The sequence below is a fragment of the Heterocephalus glaber genome, unplaced genomic scaffold (assembly GCF_053883595.1).
Source record: "Heterocephalus glaber isolate CG9 unplaced genomic scaffold, H.glaber_assembly_v1.0 deba00000122, whole genome shotgun sequence".
Taxonomy (NCBI): domain Eukaryota; kingdom Metazoa; phylum Chordata; class Mammalia; order Rodentia; family Bathyergidae; genus Heterocephalus; species Heterocephalus glaber.
The window spans coordinates 74,907,781-74,924,989 of NW_028258138.1; the positions used below are offsets into that span (position 1 = coordinate 74,907,781).

General features: G+C 39.5%; 1 protein-coding gene and 1 long non-coding RNA gene across 27 annotated transcripts in view; one reads left to right on the forward strand and one right to left on the reverse strand.

Annotated features, from left to right (window-relative positions):
• The window catches only part of Kalrn (kalirin RhoGEF kinase), a 698,268-nt gene that overhangs the window by 396,349 nt on the left and 284,710 nt on the right, over positions 1-17,209 (forward strand). For all 26 annotated transcript variants that reach the window (XM_021259403.2, XM_021259427.2, XM_021259411.2 and 23 more), the window contains exon 14: positions 11,942-12,137. In XM_021259403.2, the coding sequence (XP_021115062.1) occupies positions 11,942-12,137 (196 nt within the window). The remainder of the gene's footprint in view (positions 1-11,941; positions 12,138-17,209) is intronic.
• LOC147830495 (uncharacterized) lies at positions 519-11,943 on the reverse strand. Its single transcript, XR_015450681.1, has 3 exons — positions 9,554-11,943; positions 9,118-9,237; positions 519-5,960 (listed from the first exon to the last, which is right to left on the reverse strand). It is a non-coding gene; the product is annotated as an uncharacterized LOC147830495 (long non-coding RNA).

Sequence of the window (17,209 nt, forward strand, 5' to 3'; positions counted from 1 at the left end):
AACTTGTCTCAAAAAAACTTTAAAAAAAAAAAAAAAGAAAGAAAGAAAAAGAAAAAAGCCAGGCCAATAGAGTTTCTGGGATATGAATAATATCAACAAATATGTCACTGGCACTTTCTCCTATTCAAGGATGGTAAATGATTACATTAAAAGTCTTCTCTTTGGTCCTGACTGATGTGGTGGGATAGAAAACCAATTCTCTACCTACCATTTCTTTTTTTTAATTTTACATTCTAACTATCTCCTTGGTGTTGAAGTTTTTGGATTTCTGGAGTCCAATCTTTCCAACTATATCTGTGGAAACTTTGATAGAACTGGTTAGAAGGGAAAATGAATTTTCTTATATCTAAAGCTTCAATATCTTAATCCTAATCCAATTGAAGACCAGAGAACTATGACAGCAAAAGCTGACCTTTTCTTCAATCTGGGACCAAAAATGTCTACGTTGAGAATCTAAAATGTTAAAAAAAAAAAAAAAGAAAGCAATGTTAAAGATATTCATATTCCTATCCCTTACTTTCTTTCTTTCTTTCTTTTTTTTTTTTGGTACCAGGGATCAAACTTAGGCCCTTGCACTTGCACAGCAGGCAGCAAAACCACTGAACTAAATCCCCAGCCTTATCCCTTGCTTTCTTATGAGTACATCTCTACATATGCTTCCCTGGGATCCTTGGTAATTTATTACTTAAATATTTCATGTTCTAAAAGGTGCTTTCTGGATAGTTTCTGGAACTAAGGAAAAATAAGTATGAATCTAGATCTTAATTATATACTATTCATTTATTTTATATACTTTTTATTTATTTTGAATCTACATTGAAAAAGATTTCAAGTGACAAGTAGTATTAAACATAAACATGGTGTAGGCCCCAGGCACTCCCACAGTTCTCGCTCGGCTCCGTCTTACCCTCTGGGAATGAATATATACCTGGCGGAAATTGTGTTATCAGGGGTAGGGATTTTACTGTCATTTCAGATCCACATCAAAAAATGTTTAAGGTGAAGGAAACTATGTGAGGGTCCATTGTTTAAATTTTATTTGATTGGATGGCTGAGGTTTGGAGTTCAAAGTTGTGATTTAATTTCAAAATGAGTCAGCTTCACTTTGACATGCACTGCACTTTTGTCATCAGCTGGGGCATCTCTAGTGTGTATTTGACTGGAGTGATTCTGGCCAAATTCAGTTCACTTCTGAAATGCAATCCAAAGCAGATGCAGAAAATTATCCTTTAAAAATATGAACATAAATCAAATACCTGAAAATTTTATTTTAGATGTATGTTGCAGTAGAGGAGCTTGATATTAAGTTGTGGAATTTGCATTCTTCATCTTGCTGGGTATAAAGATTCCCCTTTCCACCTCAGGAATGAGACAGTAACTTGGATAACTTTGTAATGCAGTAGAGCAAATGTGGGGAAGTACTGTGAAGACCTGATAAAATGATCAAGATACAAACAGTCATTTGATTCTGAATCCTCTGGTGTAGGCTATGACATCCAAGTTTTGGAGGGGTCTTGTCTTGTTCCCTCTCTGGAGGGAGGTAGCAAGCTGGGGAAAATGCTGCATCTGATCTTAAATAGAAGTGGAAATCCTGCCACACCTATGGAAAAACTTCCTCAAGTCAGATTGTCAGAAGTTATTTTTGATGGAGATGAGATTATTTCAATACCAGCTCTGCTTCTCTGTAGGATGCAGAACAAACTTCTAGAGAAGCTTCAGAATGTGAAACTGAGGGTGGTTTCTATAATGAGTCACGTCAGAGCCGACATAAGCCAGGACAGCATCCATGTTGCAGGACCTGGAGCTATAGTTCCATTTCTAAAGGAAGGCAGTTCCTGCACATACTCCAAATTCCTAAGGATTACTGAAAACCAGAGCAGGTCAGCTACCCTGATCTCTGGGGGAATCTAAGCATGACTCCTCAAACCATATCACTCATGGCCAAGATGGGCCAATTAATTTAAAAATTAGAATAGCAGATGAGCTACTTCACTAGTCTTCTTTTACTCAACAACAGCAATATATATGGCTTCCACATTATGACCTGGAATGAGATCAGAGGACACTCCCATGCAAAGTGCAACTTATCCCAAATTTGTTAGGCAGGTGTTCAAAACCAGGATTAAGGCTGCATTCCTGATGTACCTTCTTGGATACGAGGCAATGGAACCCAGAGTGGAGCATGGTGTCCTCTAAAGACTATCCCTGTAGGTCTGTCCTCCATCTATGAAAGACATTTCATATGAACTAGTCATGATGGAAGAGAGTCATCACCAAATGCTAGTATTTATTTTGTGCTGGTAAGCGCATGGGTGATTTTTTTTCCTTATGCTTGATGCTTTCTTGCATTTTCAAGTTCTCTACAATTAGAATGATCAGAAAAAAATAAAAAGTATTTTTGGAAGCAAAAATAGGCCAGGGCCTCCAAACTTTTTTTTTATTATTCACCTTCTCAATAAAAATAAAATATTTCTGGCCTTGCAAACTCTATATAAGTACATTTATTATTTTACAAATTGTAAACATGTTCTATCACTGGCTGGTGATCTCAGGATTCCAAATGTCCTTTTGGCAAAAATTTAGCTTTTTTAGTAGGAGTTGTGATTCCAGAGTGTCCCCTGATAATTTCCAATTATTTTTTCCCCGGGCATCTTAACAGACCTGATTAGATTGTCATTGTTCCCTTTACCCTATAATACAGCTGACGGAGAGTTCAAGGTTCTCTTTTGCTTTCATGATTAGTATTATCTTCACACTGCAGTTTCTCTGCAGGAATCTTGTTAAGCCATGTCTTTTTATAGTTTATTTTAGCTTAAACTAGATAAGAGATAAACCCATTTAACAAGGATCATGAAAAGAACAATAATTTGAACCATACTAACAGCAATGAACAAATGAGACACAGTCTACCACTCTACACTTTGCCATTCCTGCCTTTCCTGAGAAGCCCTGTCCTCAACACACAGCACAAAGCCATCTGCTATGAGGTCAGAGTAAGACTCCAACATCAACCTACTAATGAAAGTCTAAGGAGACTTCATGTATTTTTCATTAAATGTGTACAAATGATACATATGCACAATATATGTGTATTTATATAGAGGGATTTTTTTCTGTCTATTATCAATGGTTAATCTTGGGTATCCCTTGATGCAGGTATTCTCATGTTGGAGAGCTCTAGAAATGACAACAAGAAAAATACTTTAAATAAGGAACTTTATGAAAGTATAGGTCATATTTATGGTCTTAAAAAGTCATTATAATTGGAAACAAAGTTTTCTCAATACATCTGAGATTTATCTGAGTACTTAACCTGAGTAAAGAATGGAACAGCCAACTCTAAATTAGTTTACATTAGGATACATTGGGGCCAGGCTGAGCCTAGGAAAAGCCCTAGTTCAAGCTAGAAACTTCTGCTGAAAAGGGGGAAGCTGACTATAACTTACTAGTGGTCTGCTAGTTGATTTCATGCAGAGGACCTTAGCATTTTATATTAGAAAATGATTATTCAGTCAGCCTTTCACCTGTACAGAAACTCAACTCAGTAAACATTTAGTGAGTATCCACTGTGTACTAAAAACTATGCTGGGCATTGAAAATACAACAGTCCCTGGCATTAGAAGGCTAGTTGAGAAGAAGTGCAGAAACATAATCATCGGGCACTGTGATAATTCTATGACAGAAAGCCTCGCCATTAGGTAGGAATACTGAGAGGGGAGTGCGTGGCCTGGTCAGAATGCCTGTGAAGATCTCAGTGAGATATACCTGGGGGATGGGCCAAAGTTGGTGGTGGGATTTGGCATTCCCAGAAGCATGGGATGACCAGAGGGGAGAAGAAACAGAATTTCATCACTGTATTGAACCAAAATCTCTAAAAAACAAACAATAACAACAACAAAACAGAAAAAAAAAATCTGCTTACTCTTTTATTTAGAAGCCTTGAAAATATTTAAAATGTTTGTATGTCTCTTTTCCTTTATTTGTAAAATCATAAGATTGTATGAGTTATTTCTGCAGTCTCCTCCAACTCTAAAACTTATCTGTGGTGCATATTCCCAGTTTATTCACTGCTCTGTGCAGGGCATGGTCTCTAGATACTAACTCTCTTGACCACCCTCTGCTGAAGGCACTCTAGTTAGCCATGCCCAGCTCCTGTGCGTACACCTGGGTGAGTCCTTTTCAGGACTCTGGCCTCTTCCAGAGCAGCCTGGGAGGCAAGTGTCTGTTCAGTGACTTCATGCACTGTCTTCTTAGTCTGATGATGGTTGAAAAGCTTCCTTTTATCCCTCCAAGGTAAGTGCTTCAAAGACACTGAATTTTTTAAAAACTCAAATGGCGGCTTTTATATTTTTCCCCTTACATGTTTACATTTTTTTATACTTCTTCAGTCTTTGCAAATGAATTTAAGTAAAATTTGTTATCACTACCAAGGTTTTGGCTGTTTGAAAAGTTGTCTGGGTTAGCAGGGCCCTTTGATGCTTCACTGTACGTTATCCTCCCATGATACAGCCATCAACCTGCACAACCACTGTTGGCTGTGGACCATCTAAGGACCCAGTCACCTTATCCAGGTTCATCACCTCTTCTTCCATAGCTGCACTGTGAGACTTTCAGAGCCTTGCTGTTCTCCATGTCTGTAATATGCCAAACTCACCCACCTATGAGTTGCAACTATATCAAGAAAGAAAGTAATGTTTATTTGAGATCATCTCTGTGGGTTCTTCTTAGTGATCACTGTAGCATTTTCTAAATGCACCTTGGATCCTTTGGGAAGGAAATGCAAAAGAAATTCAATGAAGTAAGCCAAATCCCTTGCAGAATGTTTATTCAGTAGTATTCTCTCCTGTTTTCTTGTTTTGTTTTGTTTTTTTGTCAAATTGATTTCAAAATCATTGGGAGGTTTTTCTTGCCTCCGTCTTTCTTTAAAAAAAGGTTTATTCATAATGCCTTATTATTGTGATAGGTCACCAGTTTTCAGTAAATTATCAAAGATCACTGATAGAAACTTTCAGTCCATTCTGTAATGGGCAGGATTGGAGCTGTGGGCCTGAACTGAAGTAATATCATAAAGAGGCAATGCTATGTACCCCTCCTTTCTGGCAAGGATGCAGTAGAAGAGAGCAGATGTAATCTACAAGACTAGATATTTGGCTTAGAGGAAAACAAAAATGTTTTAACACTCAAGAATTCCTAGGTACTAGAATAAGTGAGCACTGTGTGTTGAAGCTTTTCAGCAGACCAGAGATTATTTGAAAGCAGAATAGGGTTCCACAAGTCTCAAAGTGATAAGAGGCCAAAGTATGGACAAAATTCCTACTCAGGATCCCTTCCAACCCTATTAACAAAGTCATAATTGTATCAAAGACTGCAGGTTTAATCATATTGATAGTGAAGAAAAGAACATGAAATGGCCATTAAATTATCCAGCTCTCCAAATGATCTAATTGAAATAGAAAATAGGTAATTAAACATTGGAACTCATCAATTACAACATTTTGCAATATGGTCTTACATTATTTTGCCAAGAATTAAAAACAACTGGAGTGGATTTCCTTACTGCCAAGTCCTATTGTTTTTCCAGAAAATTCTTGTAGTACCTCCAAAGGCCTTTATATAGCTATTTAACTAAACGTTTTAACTCGCATACAAATTATATATACTATATTTCTGAAACAGAGGAAAATGCTATCATTAAAATAATCTGTTAGAACTCACTAATCTAATCACTTAATAAATTCACAGAAAAGAATCCTTCTCTGTTAATCACTGTAGTGGATAAGAAGAATAAATAGCTATAGTAGTTTTAGCTTCACAGTGGTAACCTGTGTCAACATACTAACCTGTTATAGATAAAATAGCTTTTTCCATCCAATGAGACAATCTCTTCAGCTGAAGAACTTCTTTCGTGGTCACCCAGCACTTGTAGGCAAGTGGAGAATATTTAGCTTTCATTTTTTCATCTTAAAAATAATGACATAAAAGAGAAAGTTGCTCACTTTGCAGTCAGTAGCCCTTGCATTTCAGTAGTGTCCTTTCACAATGAAATGTCATGAATCTTTTCTCCCCATGTTAGTTGGGATGAGATCAAACCTTAATCCATCTGACATATAGAGGTGATATACATATATATAATTACCGTTTGCTAGGAAGCAGTAGTGTCATGATCATATGCAACACCTTGAGCTAGACTGTTTGGGTTTGAAGCCTGTGTAGATTGCACTGACTACTAATTGTCCCATAGGCAAGTTACTTATGCTTTTGAAGTTTCAGTTTCCTTGAGTGAAAAATGAGAATGACAATATTTCCAAGTCCATGGGTTGTATGAGAAATTAATGACAACACACATTTTTAGTAAAGCTCCTAGCACTTAATAATCACTTAATACATTGCAGTCAGCATTGTTACTGGTATTCACAATATTATATATATACATATATTCTATATATATATGTGTGTGTATATATATATTCACTATATATATTCATTCTATACATTTTTTTCTTCCAGATTTTAAGCAGTTAAGCATCCCATCATTCTGTCCACTGTTTCTTCCCTAGTTCCTTGCTGAGTCATCCCAGGTGACCCCTGAGAGTGCTGCAGAGCATGTGCTGGGGGAACCAAAGGCGTTTGCTTTTGCTCTGCAAAGAACCTGTCCATGCAGGGAGCCATACACACTTTCCTGCTGCAGCTTTAATCCTTTTGTTCATATCTCAATTCTGATTGCAGATGTGTTGAAGCTCCCTAGGGAACCAGAGAACTAGACAGGATAACATTACCTTTATACTGAGCAATTTGGCAGAATCAATGAAAAATATAATTACCAAACTCAAACAAAAATAATCTGATTGGTGAAAAGCGTTGTGCTTTCTTGCAAGGATAAATTATACCTGTCATTCATATAAGGTTATAAACATACAATTTATTGATCTGTTCAAAGGACACATGATTAATTGAAAAGGGTCATGTGAAGTAAAGAAAACTGAATTATCATAGGTTTCTTTTCAAAGAGAAGGAAGCAGAGGAAGGGTAAAATTGGTACTTCTTTGATGTGAGAATACAAAAGAAGGGTATTCCCAGAAATCAATTTTGGGGGCAACTGTATTGATAACAACACCATGATTAAGAGCATTGAACTTTGTAATTGAATGCTCAGCTTTGCCACTGCCAGCTCTGAGACCGTGGGGAAAACTGCCTTCCCTGTTTTCAGTTCCCCCTGGAGTTGCTCTGAGGGTTAAACAAAGGAAAGTTAGATAAGTGCTTAACCCACTACTTATCCCATAATAAAAGCACAGTTCAAAATAAAATATCTTCTTTAGTCCCCTCATCATCATCATCTAAAAATTATCTTAAAAATAACTTCACAGTGAGATTTCTAACTCTGCAGGAGATAGTGAAGAACTAAGTAGATGAGTAAGTAGATGAGAACAGACCATAGGAAGTAGAAGAAAGGTGAAGGTGAGTTTTGACTCAGGCAGGTACAAAATAAAATATTTGAAGAAGAGGTACTAATATTTTCTCTACACACACACACACACACACACACACACACACACACACACACAAAACCAGAGGAAAACCCAGAAAATGGGAAGAGCCAATTAAGCTCAAGGTGGCTGCTAAACCAACTCCTATAGACCAGTTTTTGGCAATAGAATACAGAGTTGGTAATCTCATCTGGTAGGAAGCCATTGAACTTCTTTTTAAAGTAAGCCTTCCCATTTCCTACTCCTGCTTACCATTTCTACACTTTTTAAGCTCCTTGTCTGATTTCCGTTACTGCTGTGTCTCTAGAGTAGACCATTGTTAGAATCAAAATATTACCAAGTGTCTCTTGGAGAGGCCATCATATTCTAACACTCCAGTAAATTCAGAAGAGTAAGCAAGACCAGAGCCACTGTAGCCAAGAGGGAAACTAAGCAGGCCAAGAGCAAGATGGACTAATTGAGTAGAAGGAGAAAGCAAAATAGGTCGACTGAAGTTTGAGTACCCTCTGGGATTCCTTCCATCTTTCATTCATTTGGTTCAGACCCTAATTCTGGCCTGAGCAAATTCTCTTCAAATGGAGTTAAATCACCAAATTCATTCCTTGATATGGGCTTTGCTTTTCACAGCCTCATCTCTGAGTGAACAGACTTACTCAGGTCCAATTTCATGAGAGAAGAGACAAGCCTCTGGGTCTGGGGGTGTGGTGAAGCCTTTCACTCCACAGGTGTTGTTGGGATATTTTTGGATTTTTTGTTTTGGTTTTTGTTTTGTTTTTTTGAGACAAAGTTCTCACTGTATTCTGGACAGGCCTTGAATTCACTATGTAGCCAGACTAGCCTCAAACTCAAGGTGATCCTCCTGCCTCTGCCTCCTGAATGCTGATTTATAGGCTTATACCATCACATCTGGATCAGAAGGTTTGTTTTGAATGGTGGTCAGGTCTTGGACAGACTGAGGAAGTGAGAAGGGCATTTCAGGGCTATTGGACCAAGAAGGAGGCTGATGGGGACCAAGCCTTAAATCAATTGACTAGTTCTTAACCAAAGTTAACTAGCTCTTAACTAATGCTGACTATTTCTTCTAAAACATAAAGCATAATTTGTGATTGAAAAGCTAGGTTTACACATTAGCAGTAAGATTAGCTGCAGGTTTGAAGTGAAGTTTTTTTCTTAAAAAAAAAAAAAAAAGCAAAGAAAAAAGAGCCTTGCTGCTTGTCAGCCTTTACCTCTGAAAGATGGTGAAAGGAACTCATTGAAAGAATATTCCTTTAGGAAACAGAAATTACTCAGGAGGATGAATGATTTAAACTCCTGTCTAGTTCTTATTGTAAAATGTATAAATCAAACTAATTGCTCTGACCATTGTGCTTAGGGGAAATCAGGAGGGAGAGTCAGATACGGGCAGAATGAAGAGCAGTGGACCCTGGGGGTGGCCTTAGGGAGAAGCTGCTGTGTTGAGCAGTTCCATGACATTCCCACTCTTCAGGCTGCGTAACAGATTTGGGTCCTTCATCTTAACAGTGGCAACTGATTAGGGTGGAGGAGGCTAAGGAGAGGGAGGACAGAATAAAGAAACACCAGATACAGACTCGTGGACAGATTTCACATTCCATTTAGGCTGTACCCAAGATACCAGATTTCTGGGGTTCACTCTCCCAACTGAAGCACATCAGCCTTCTCTGCTTCCTGTCACCGGGATGCTTAGCACTTCCTGCTCCATGGGTCCTGGCCTCAGGACCCTTCTGGGATCTTCCTGAAACAAAAGGACCCTTCATGGAGTCAGTTTTATAGAAGCAAAAAAACTAAAGTAAAAAAAATAAGCAGGCTTTCTTTCATGCTTGTTATCTTAGTAGTTTTATATGAATTTCCTGTAACTGATAGACAAGGAATGAACAACAAATTGGGGTTTGGGCTATTATTAATATATTATCTCATAAAAGATTTATATCCAAAAATATTAAGCACTCTTACAATCAAAAGATAATAACCCAGTTTTCTAACAAAAGGCAAAAGACGCTTTACAAAAGCTTATATATAAATGTCTAATAAGCATATGAAAATGTGCTCACCATCATTCACATCATTAATCAGCAGAGAAACATGACTTAAAACCATAACGGGATATCCACACCCAGTAGCATGACTAAAATTACACAGATGATAATACCAGATGATAGGATATACAGCAACTGGAAATTTCATACATTGCTCCTATAAACATAAAACAGGATGTACAATGTTACAATCACTTTGATGAATTCTATGACAATTTCCTATACACCTACCCCTACAACCCTCCAGTTCCACTCCTAGGGAAAACCTGAGCCCACACAAAGACTTGTTTGCATAAAAACTGTCACATCAGCCTTATTCATACTGGCCACCCACATACTGGAAGTATCCAGCAGCTCACCAGCAGGAGCATAGATGAATAGGTGTATCAGACAGTGAAGTATGCTCAGCTGTGGCAAGGGATGAACTACACACCATGCAGCCTCAGTCCTAGGAAGTCCAAGGGTAGGCAGAACTACACCTGTGATGATAGAAGTCAGGAAATGGTACGTGGTGTTGGCAGGGCAGGAACTGACTTCAAGGGGCACAGTGGAAAGGCCTATATTTTGTTTTTGATGATGACTACATGAGTGCATAAAATTGTCAAAACTCGTCTAACTGAATACTTAAAATATATGTATATAAATTACATTTTACTTTTTAAAATATAGAAGAGGAAATAATCTCTGATAAATTGTAAATGAAATCTCTTTCTTATTCTCCATTGAACCCCTTTTTCTAGTTAGAGAATGAAGCACTTTTCAGAGATGGAGCTACAACAGAAACCTGTTTTGCCTGTCGCCCTGTTGGTTCCCAGGTCCCCTGAGGTCTTCCCACAATAAATAGATACTGAGTTTCCCTGCTGAGTTCTGCAGATCCCCAAGTTGACCTGAAAAGATGTGAGAACCTAGGGCAGTGGGAGTGATATTTCTACAGTTCCCTCATCTTAACTTAAAAGAAACTATTACACTTTCATCTGTTTCTGTTTTGACTGAAGAAAGGTCTTACTGTTAGACAACAAATGGAATTCTATGACCAAGACAGCAACCTCTTGTGAGGGACTGCTTGGCTTTCCCAGCCTGCTGTCCATAGCCCCAGCATGGGTATAAGAGTACTACTCTCACTTGCATCAAGCTGTTCCTCTATTCATAGTGTCCGCTGCTTCCCCTGCACCAGCAGTATTTGGTAAGGCAATATCACCTGTCAGCTGGGATATGACCTAACATAAGGAAAACTACTAAACTAGGGGTCTGGATATGCACTTATACTTCTGGGCCATACTGCAAATATGTGACCCAGGTGTGACTTTAATTTTCATCCCTCAGCAAAGAAGATGACAGTACACTCATTATTGCCTTCACAGGGCTGTCACAGAGGTGGCATGAAATAGCAGATCTGAAAATGATTCACATATCAGGTGGAATTATCATCTAATTCAGTGCTTCTGAGTTCCTACCCTGTGGATGATTGCAGAAAATGTAAAGGAAGTGTAGGATTTAGGCTATTTGCAGAGGACTGAGAATAGAGTAGGTTAAGTCACCTGAGTTAAGGTGTAGAGCAATAATCCACTAGCTAATTCATGTTAGGGCTGTGTTTCCATTCATTAATGCTTCAATATTCATTAGAATCATTACTGTTTTTCAGTTGATTATAATCTGCTTGAATTTCTAGAGGGTTGCTGTACAGTACATTTATACTTGAGTTGGTCACTATTTCTAGGTATCAGCCTTTGTAATTGAGGGAGAATCCTGCACAGTAGAATACAGGAACCAGAATGGGACCACTTGGTTGATGTACACCAGCCCTTTAACAATGTAACCTTGAGCCATTCTCTAGATTTTTCCAGCCCTGAATTTCTGCTTCTAAAATACCCTCACTACTTGGTTTCTGAGGACCTCTCCAATTATGAAATATTTTTAGAGCAACAGTTGTAGGGTGGTAGACAATCTTTGCAGTCAGTAGGAGAACTGATCTACGTTTGAAGATATGTCCCTTGTTAGCATGGCAGACTTTGGGCAAGTCACTGCATCTGTCTGAGGAGTAACTTCCTCTTCTATAATATTAACAGACCTAGAGCTTTCCACGTTGCCTGCTTTAGTGGGTCATTGTGGGGATCAGATGGGATAAGTGCACAGAAACTTGATAAACCAGAATTCAGAGCATAAATGTTTGCTGCTCTTCCTTTGCTGTTTCCATATTGAAACACACAGATCGCTTTTAAAGCCACATATATTTTAAAGCCACAGTGTTGCTCAGTTATAGCCTAATGGTCAAAGAGATTTGAAGCAGAGACTACTTGCAGGGTGGGTTAGTTGTTAAGGCTTGGAAGTAGCAAGCTTCAACATAGCAGCCTCTCATGGGTCCAGCAAGCCTGTACTGATGATAATAATGACGGCTCCTTTCAGGTGACAGCAGAGCTGGATGCCTGGAATGAGGACTTGCTCAGGCAAATGAATGACTTCAACACAGAGGATCTGACCCTGGCAGAGCAGCGGCTGCAGCGCCACACAGAGCGGAAACTAGCCATGAACAACATGACCTTTGAGGTCATCCAGCAGGGCCAGGATCTGCACCAGTATATCATGGAGGTCCAGGCCTCAGGTAGGGACCTGTTGTTCCTCTGGTGGGAGAGATGACGGAACAAGGAGACCACTTAGCTCCAAGGAGCACTTTTACACTATTCATTGATTTTATTCTTCCACAATAGAAAAATTTATCACCATTTTAAAGAAAAAGAAATCAAAACCATGAATGCCAAAGCAGCTTGTCCAAGGTTTCCCAGTGGGAAAAATGGCAATAGGACCAGCGTCTCCTGGTATTGCAGACAATGGGAAGACCAATGATGAAAATCAGATTTTTTTGGTTTTTAAATGGTGGCCTAGAGAAACAAACCAAACCAAGTATCCATGGAATGATACTCATAATGGAGCTGACTCCTATTCTGCTCCCCCATCCCTGCCCCTAATGCATACTTCCTAACCTGCCCTCTATTCCCAGGCAGTCTCCTGGTCTCCAGCTCATGCTTCAAGTCCTCAATTTTTTATTACTGGTCTGTGGGTGAATGTGAGCAGTGCTGATAAAAATTTATGACAAGATTGTATGATTTTATAACTTCTCAGAAAAACATGGCTGAGTTACTCTGATTTAGCTTCTTTTCCTGCTCAAGATCTATTCAAAATTTATTTTAAAAAGGTGTGATCTCATATGTATGTTTGCCACTCTCTAAGACAGCCTTTGATGTTAGAGCTGGAGAAAGCCATTAGTGATCCCCAAGGACAGGTGGTCCAGAAGAAAAGAGCCACTTGTCTGGTCATCTACAGTGGAGTCTACAACCCAGGTCTCCTCCCATCCAGCGCTCCCCACTGCACACCTACCCAGGTCCTTGTTGACTGAGGTTTCTTGGTCTCTAGGACAAAGTAGACAGGGGCAGAGGGTATCAGCTCCTTAACACACAGCTGCGTCAAGTCCCTGCTGACTGTGAAGGTAATTAAAATCGTGAGAGTTTAAGGGAGATCTTAGAAATCCTACTGAACTTTATGGTTCTGTGTTTCTTTTGGTGACATGAAAGAGTTAAAGCTAACCAACATTCTAAAGAATTTCAGTTTTAATCAAAGGGGAGAGACTCTAGTAAACTGTTCACTTTTGTCAGAATATTTCCTTGAATGTTCATCTGTATTGTGAGTAGGCTGCACTGTCTGTAAGGACCAGGCTGGTTTCCAGATGTGAAGGCTGTGCTCCACCCGGCCTAGGAAGGTCCACTCACTTTGCAGTCTGTCTGGAAACATCTTTCAAAATGACAATGCTCTAGGCCCCATACCCAGATATTCTGATTTGACTATCTTGCCCTTGAGACTTTGAACCAGGGCTGAGAACTACTTCTTTTGATCATAGTAATTAAATCACATAGCTACCATCTATGGAATGACCTAGGATAGTGGCTTTCAAAGTATGGTCCCCAAATCAGCATTGACAGCATCACTGGAGAACGTGTTTGAAATACACATTCAAAGGCACACCTCTCATAGCCTCTCTTGGGTTAGGGCCAGTAATCTAATCTGTACTGCTATAAGGCTTCCAGATTAATCTGATGCTTCACTATCAAAGACCATGGTATTCAGGGTCATCCCTGAACAGCAGCACTTGCATCGCTTGGAAGATAGTTAGAAATGCAGAAATTCAGGCTTTATCTCAGACTTATGAATCTGAATTTGCATGTTAACAAAATCTCCAGGTAAATTGTGTATAAAGTTTGAGAAATGATGTTCTAGCACATGAGCTGTATCTTTTAATCTCTTCTCTGACTGAGAATCTCACCTGGACCCAAGGTTAAGCCCTATAGCAGCCATCATGACCCTCCTGTAGGTGGCTATCCAGCTAAGCCTGGGAGGCATGAGACATGCAGACACATATCTAGGAGAGAGGTAGGCAGAGAAACTATACAAGGGTGCTCACCCTTTACTCCTCTCAACGTATGCTGCCAGGACAAAAAATCACTTACTGTGAGGGTGCTGACATGACCTTGGGGAAACCAGCCTCTGGCCCAGGATCCAAGTATCCATGATAACAGAAAGACTTCTAGGAGTTGGCAGTCTCTGAGGACTGCTTGTGAGTGGAAATTGACTGTGCTTGGTGTCTTGGTGTCTACCTTAACCATGAAGGCCGAGTGGGTGAAAATACCCCCAGGCAGATGGGCTTCCCACCCCCACAGTATCCAGTTCTAGAAATGAGCTTTTTTAGCAGAGGTTTGGTTGGCCTCTCCAACCCTCTCTGCTGAGACTGGCTGTTCCCCATACTCATGCTGCAGCAAGCTGTTTAGTCTGGCAGCACCCATGGAGCTTCAAAGGGAATGAGTCCAGAGGTTCCAGGGAAGTATGCCCCTGCCCATGGCCTGCTCCTGCAGAGAAGGCATCAGCCTAATCTCAGGGCTTGCAGCAAGGGGAGGGCAGAGTCACCACAACTGAGGGGTGGGGTGAGGTGAAAAGTGGATCCAGGCTGACCTCCTCCCAAAGACAAGGAAATCGCTTGGGTATTTGCAGTGTTTGTCTAATGAACTTTATTTGGACTAAAGCTAAAATAAAAGACAATTAGAAAAGTTAGTTGGTTTTTAGCCCTCCCTGCTAAATTAATTAGGGGCTTATATTTTGATTTTTTTTTAGTAGTAAATGGAACTAGGGAATTTCTATATGCTTATTTTCAAGTGTGACCTATGTAACATTGAGCCATGTTCACCTCAATCCCTCTGGCAAGCCAAAAATTATAATCAAAGCAAAAGGCTTGGCATAAGTCAGTATCAGCCATAGGAACAGAGGCAAATAGAAATAATTCTTAGTTTGTTATGTTCATTCCTCATTACAGTATTATCTATTTGAGCCTTAAATTGGGAGGTAGTGGGTTTTTCTGAGAAAAATACCCAAACATGCTGCCTGAATTCAAGATCCATTCCAACTATCAACAGTCTGAGTTTGGAAGTCCCTTTTATTTGTCCTTAGACCTTAGTCTCTTCTGCTTTGATTCCTAAAGTCCCTTCCAATTCTCATATTACTAAATTTAAGATAATCACCCTCAGAGGTCTTGTCTCCAGTGAAATCTGGCCATGTGACTATTACGCTTGACCTTGGGAATAAAACAAGAGCTGCATAGCCTACGGATATGTTGCTTTTGTGTTTAATCAAAGCATCAAGTTCTCTCTTTATGCAAATTTTTAAGAAAAAAATCTTGGGAGTCTCTGGCCATAAAGTTTAGGATTTATTGTGTCTAAGATGTGACCACCTCCACCTTTTAAAAATACTGTAAATACATTCTTAAATTACATCTTTCAGGGATCATTCTCCTTGGGCATGGAGGTTAAGAGGACAGAAAAGAGAAGAAATTCTGGGTTGAATTCCCAGCCACCCCTCTACTACCCAGTTGTCCTTGAGCTTATTACTCAATTACTCTGAAGCCTCCCCTTCCTCTGAGGACTGGTGATCATAGGAATTCCTGCCACATGGGGTCATAGTGAGGTTGCAGTTGGGTCAGGCATGAGCAAGGAAAAGGGTTCATTCAAGCTCCACAGCTATCCTGTGTAATACTTGCACTCTACCACACATTGCATTCTATTGGGGTGATTTGTGTTATGGTAGCCTCTCCAGAAGCATTAGGCAATTTATTCACACTCCTAGTCTCTAGCAGAGAGATTATGTCTTACACCCAGCAAATTCTCAATAATAATATTTGCTGACTTAAGAATGAACATCAGTGTGGGTGGAACAGATGTAGGTAAAAATAATGGACCACAAATAACTTTATTTCATAAAAGGAAAAAAAAGAAAGAAAGGCTTGTGTTTTTTCAAAATGAATATTACTCTGGGCTTAACAGGAATGTGGACCTACCAGAGCCAAGAGGAGGGAAATAGAGCCTTGATGTAAAGCACTGGTTCCCCACCTGGCTGTACATTTAGAATCACCTGATGTAGTTCTTAAAAGTACCACTGTCTGGGCCTCATTCCTCAGGGAGTCTTACTTAATTGGTCTGGAGTAGGCTCAGTTTTTTAAGCTTCCCAGGTGATTCTAAGGTACAGAGCTGAAAATACTGATCTAAAAACCTGATTAAAGGACTTTGTCATTTCTGACCTGGATGCTATAGAGAGATCAACACAGAAAGAAGAGTGGGAGTGGGGGATTAAAAAGATGTTCTCCATATGAGGCACATACAGATATTTAGGAACACAAATCATTGGAAAACATATTGCAGGTATAGACAGCATGTCCAGGAAGACCCAGATCTGACCCTGGACAACATAAGCCTCTTTCCTTGAGAAAATTAAAGTGGTACCAGAGGCTCATTGGTAGCTCATTGGTAGAGCACTTGTTTAGCATGTGTGAGGCCTTGGGCTCAATCTCCAGTACCTAAAGAAACATATTTTTAAATAAAATGGTATCCTTGACCTTGGAACCAAGGAAGGCAGAGTAACACATACTGTAATGAGTTGTGGCCTTGAGCCCTAAATAAACACCAGAGCAGATGTTCTTTAGCTGAGTAAAGCATAAGAGTATCTCTCTTTCCTTGAGATGTGGCCACTGTGCTATCTTATCTATCTTATTCAATAGTTCACAATTTTGGTCACCTATTGGAATCACCCCAGGAACTTCAAGAATTAGTGACAGTTGGGTCCCAGCAACAGAGACTGTACTGCTATGGCCAGGGTGTAGCCAGGACATGGTGATATTTAAAAGTTCTCCAAATAAATCTAATGTGAGCCAGGATTGAGAGCACTGGTCTACTAGCATTCAAACCACATAATTTATAATGGTATACATTAAGCAAATATATAAACACTTGCCAGTAGATTTCATATTTACATTTTATATGAACCATTCAATGGTCCCATCAGAAATTTGCCAATACTATAATCTCCCCAAGGAAAAGGAAAAAGAAAAAATGGAAAATGGATATTTTGAGCCACCTAGATACCAGGTACCGTATATACTATATCTCATTATGTCTCATCCATATGAAGTCATTGTTGTGATTCCATTTTCCAGGTGAGAAAACTGGAGCTCTGCAAAAGTAAGAAGCCAAAGTCCTGCTGTTAATAGGTTGCAGAGTACAGATTCAAACCTAAGCCCATCTCTCCCCAAAGCTCTCAGGTATTCTCCATCACAGTACATGACCCCAGCTCTTCCCTAAAAAG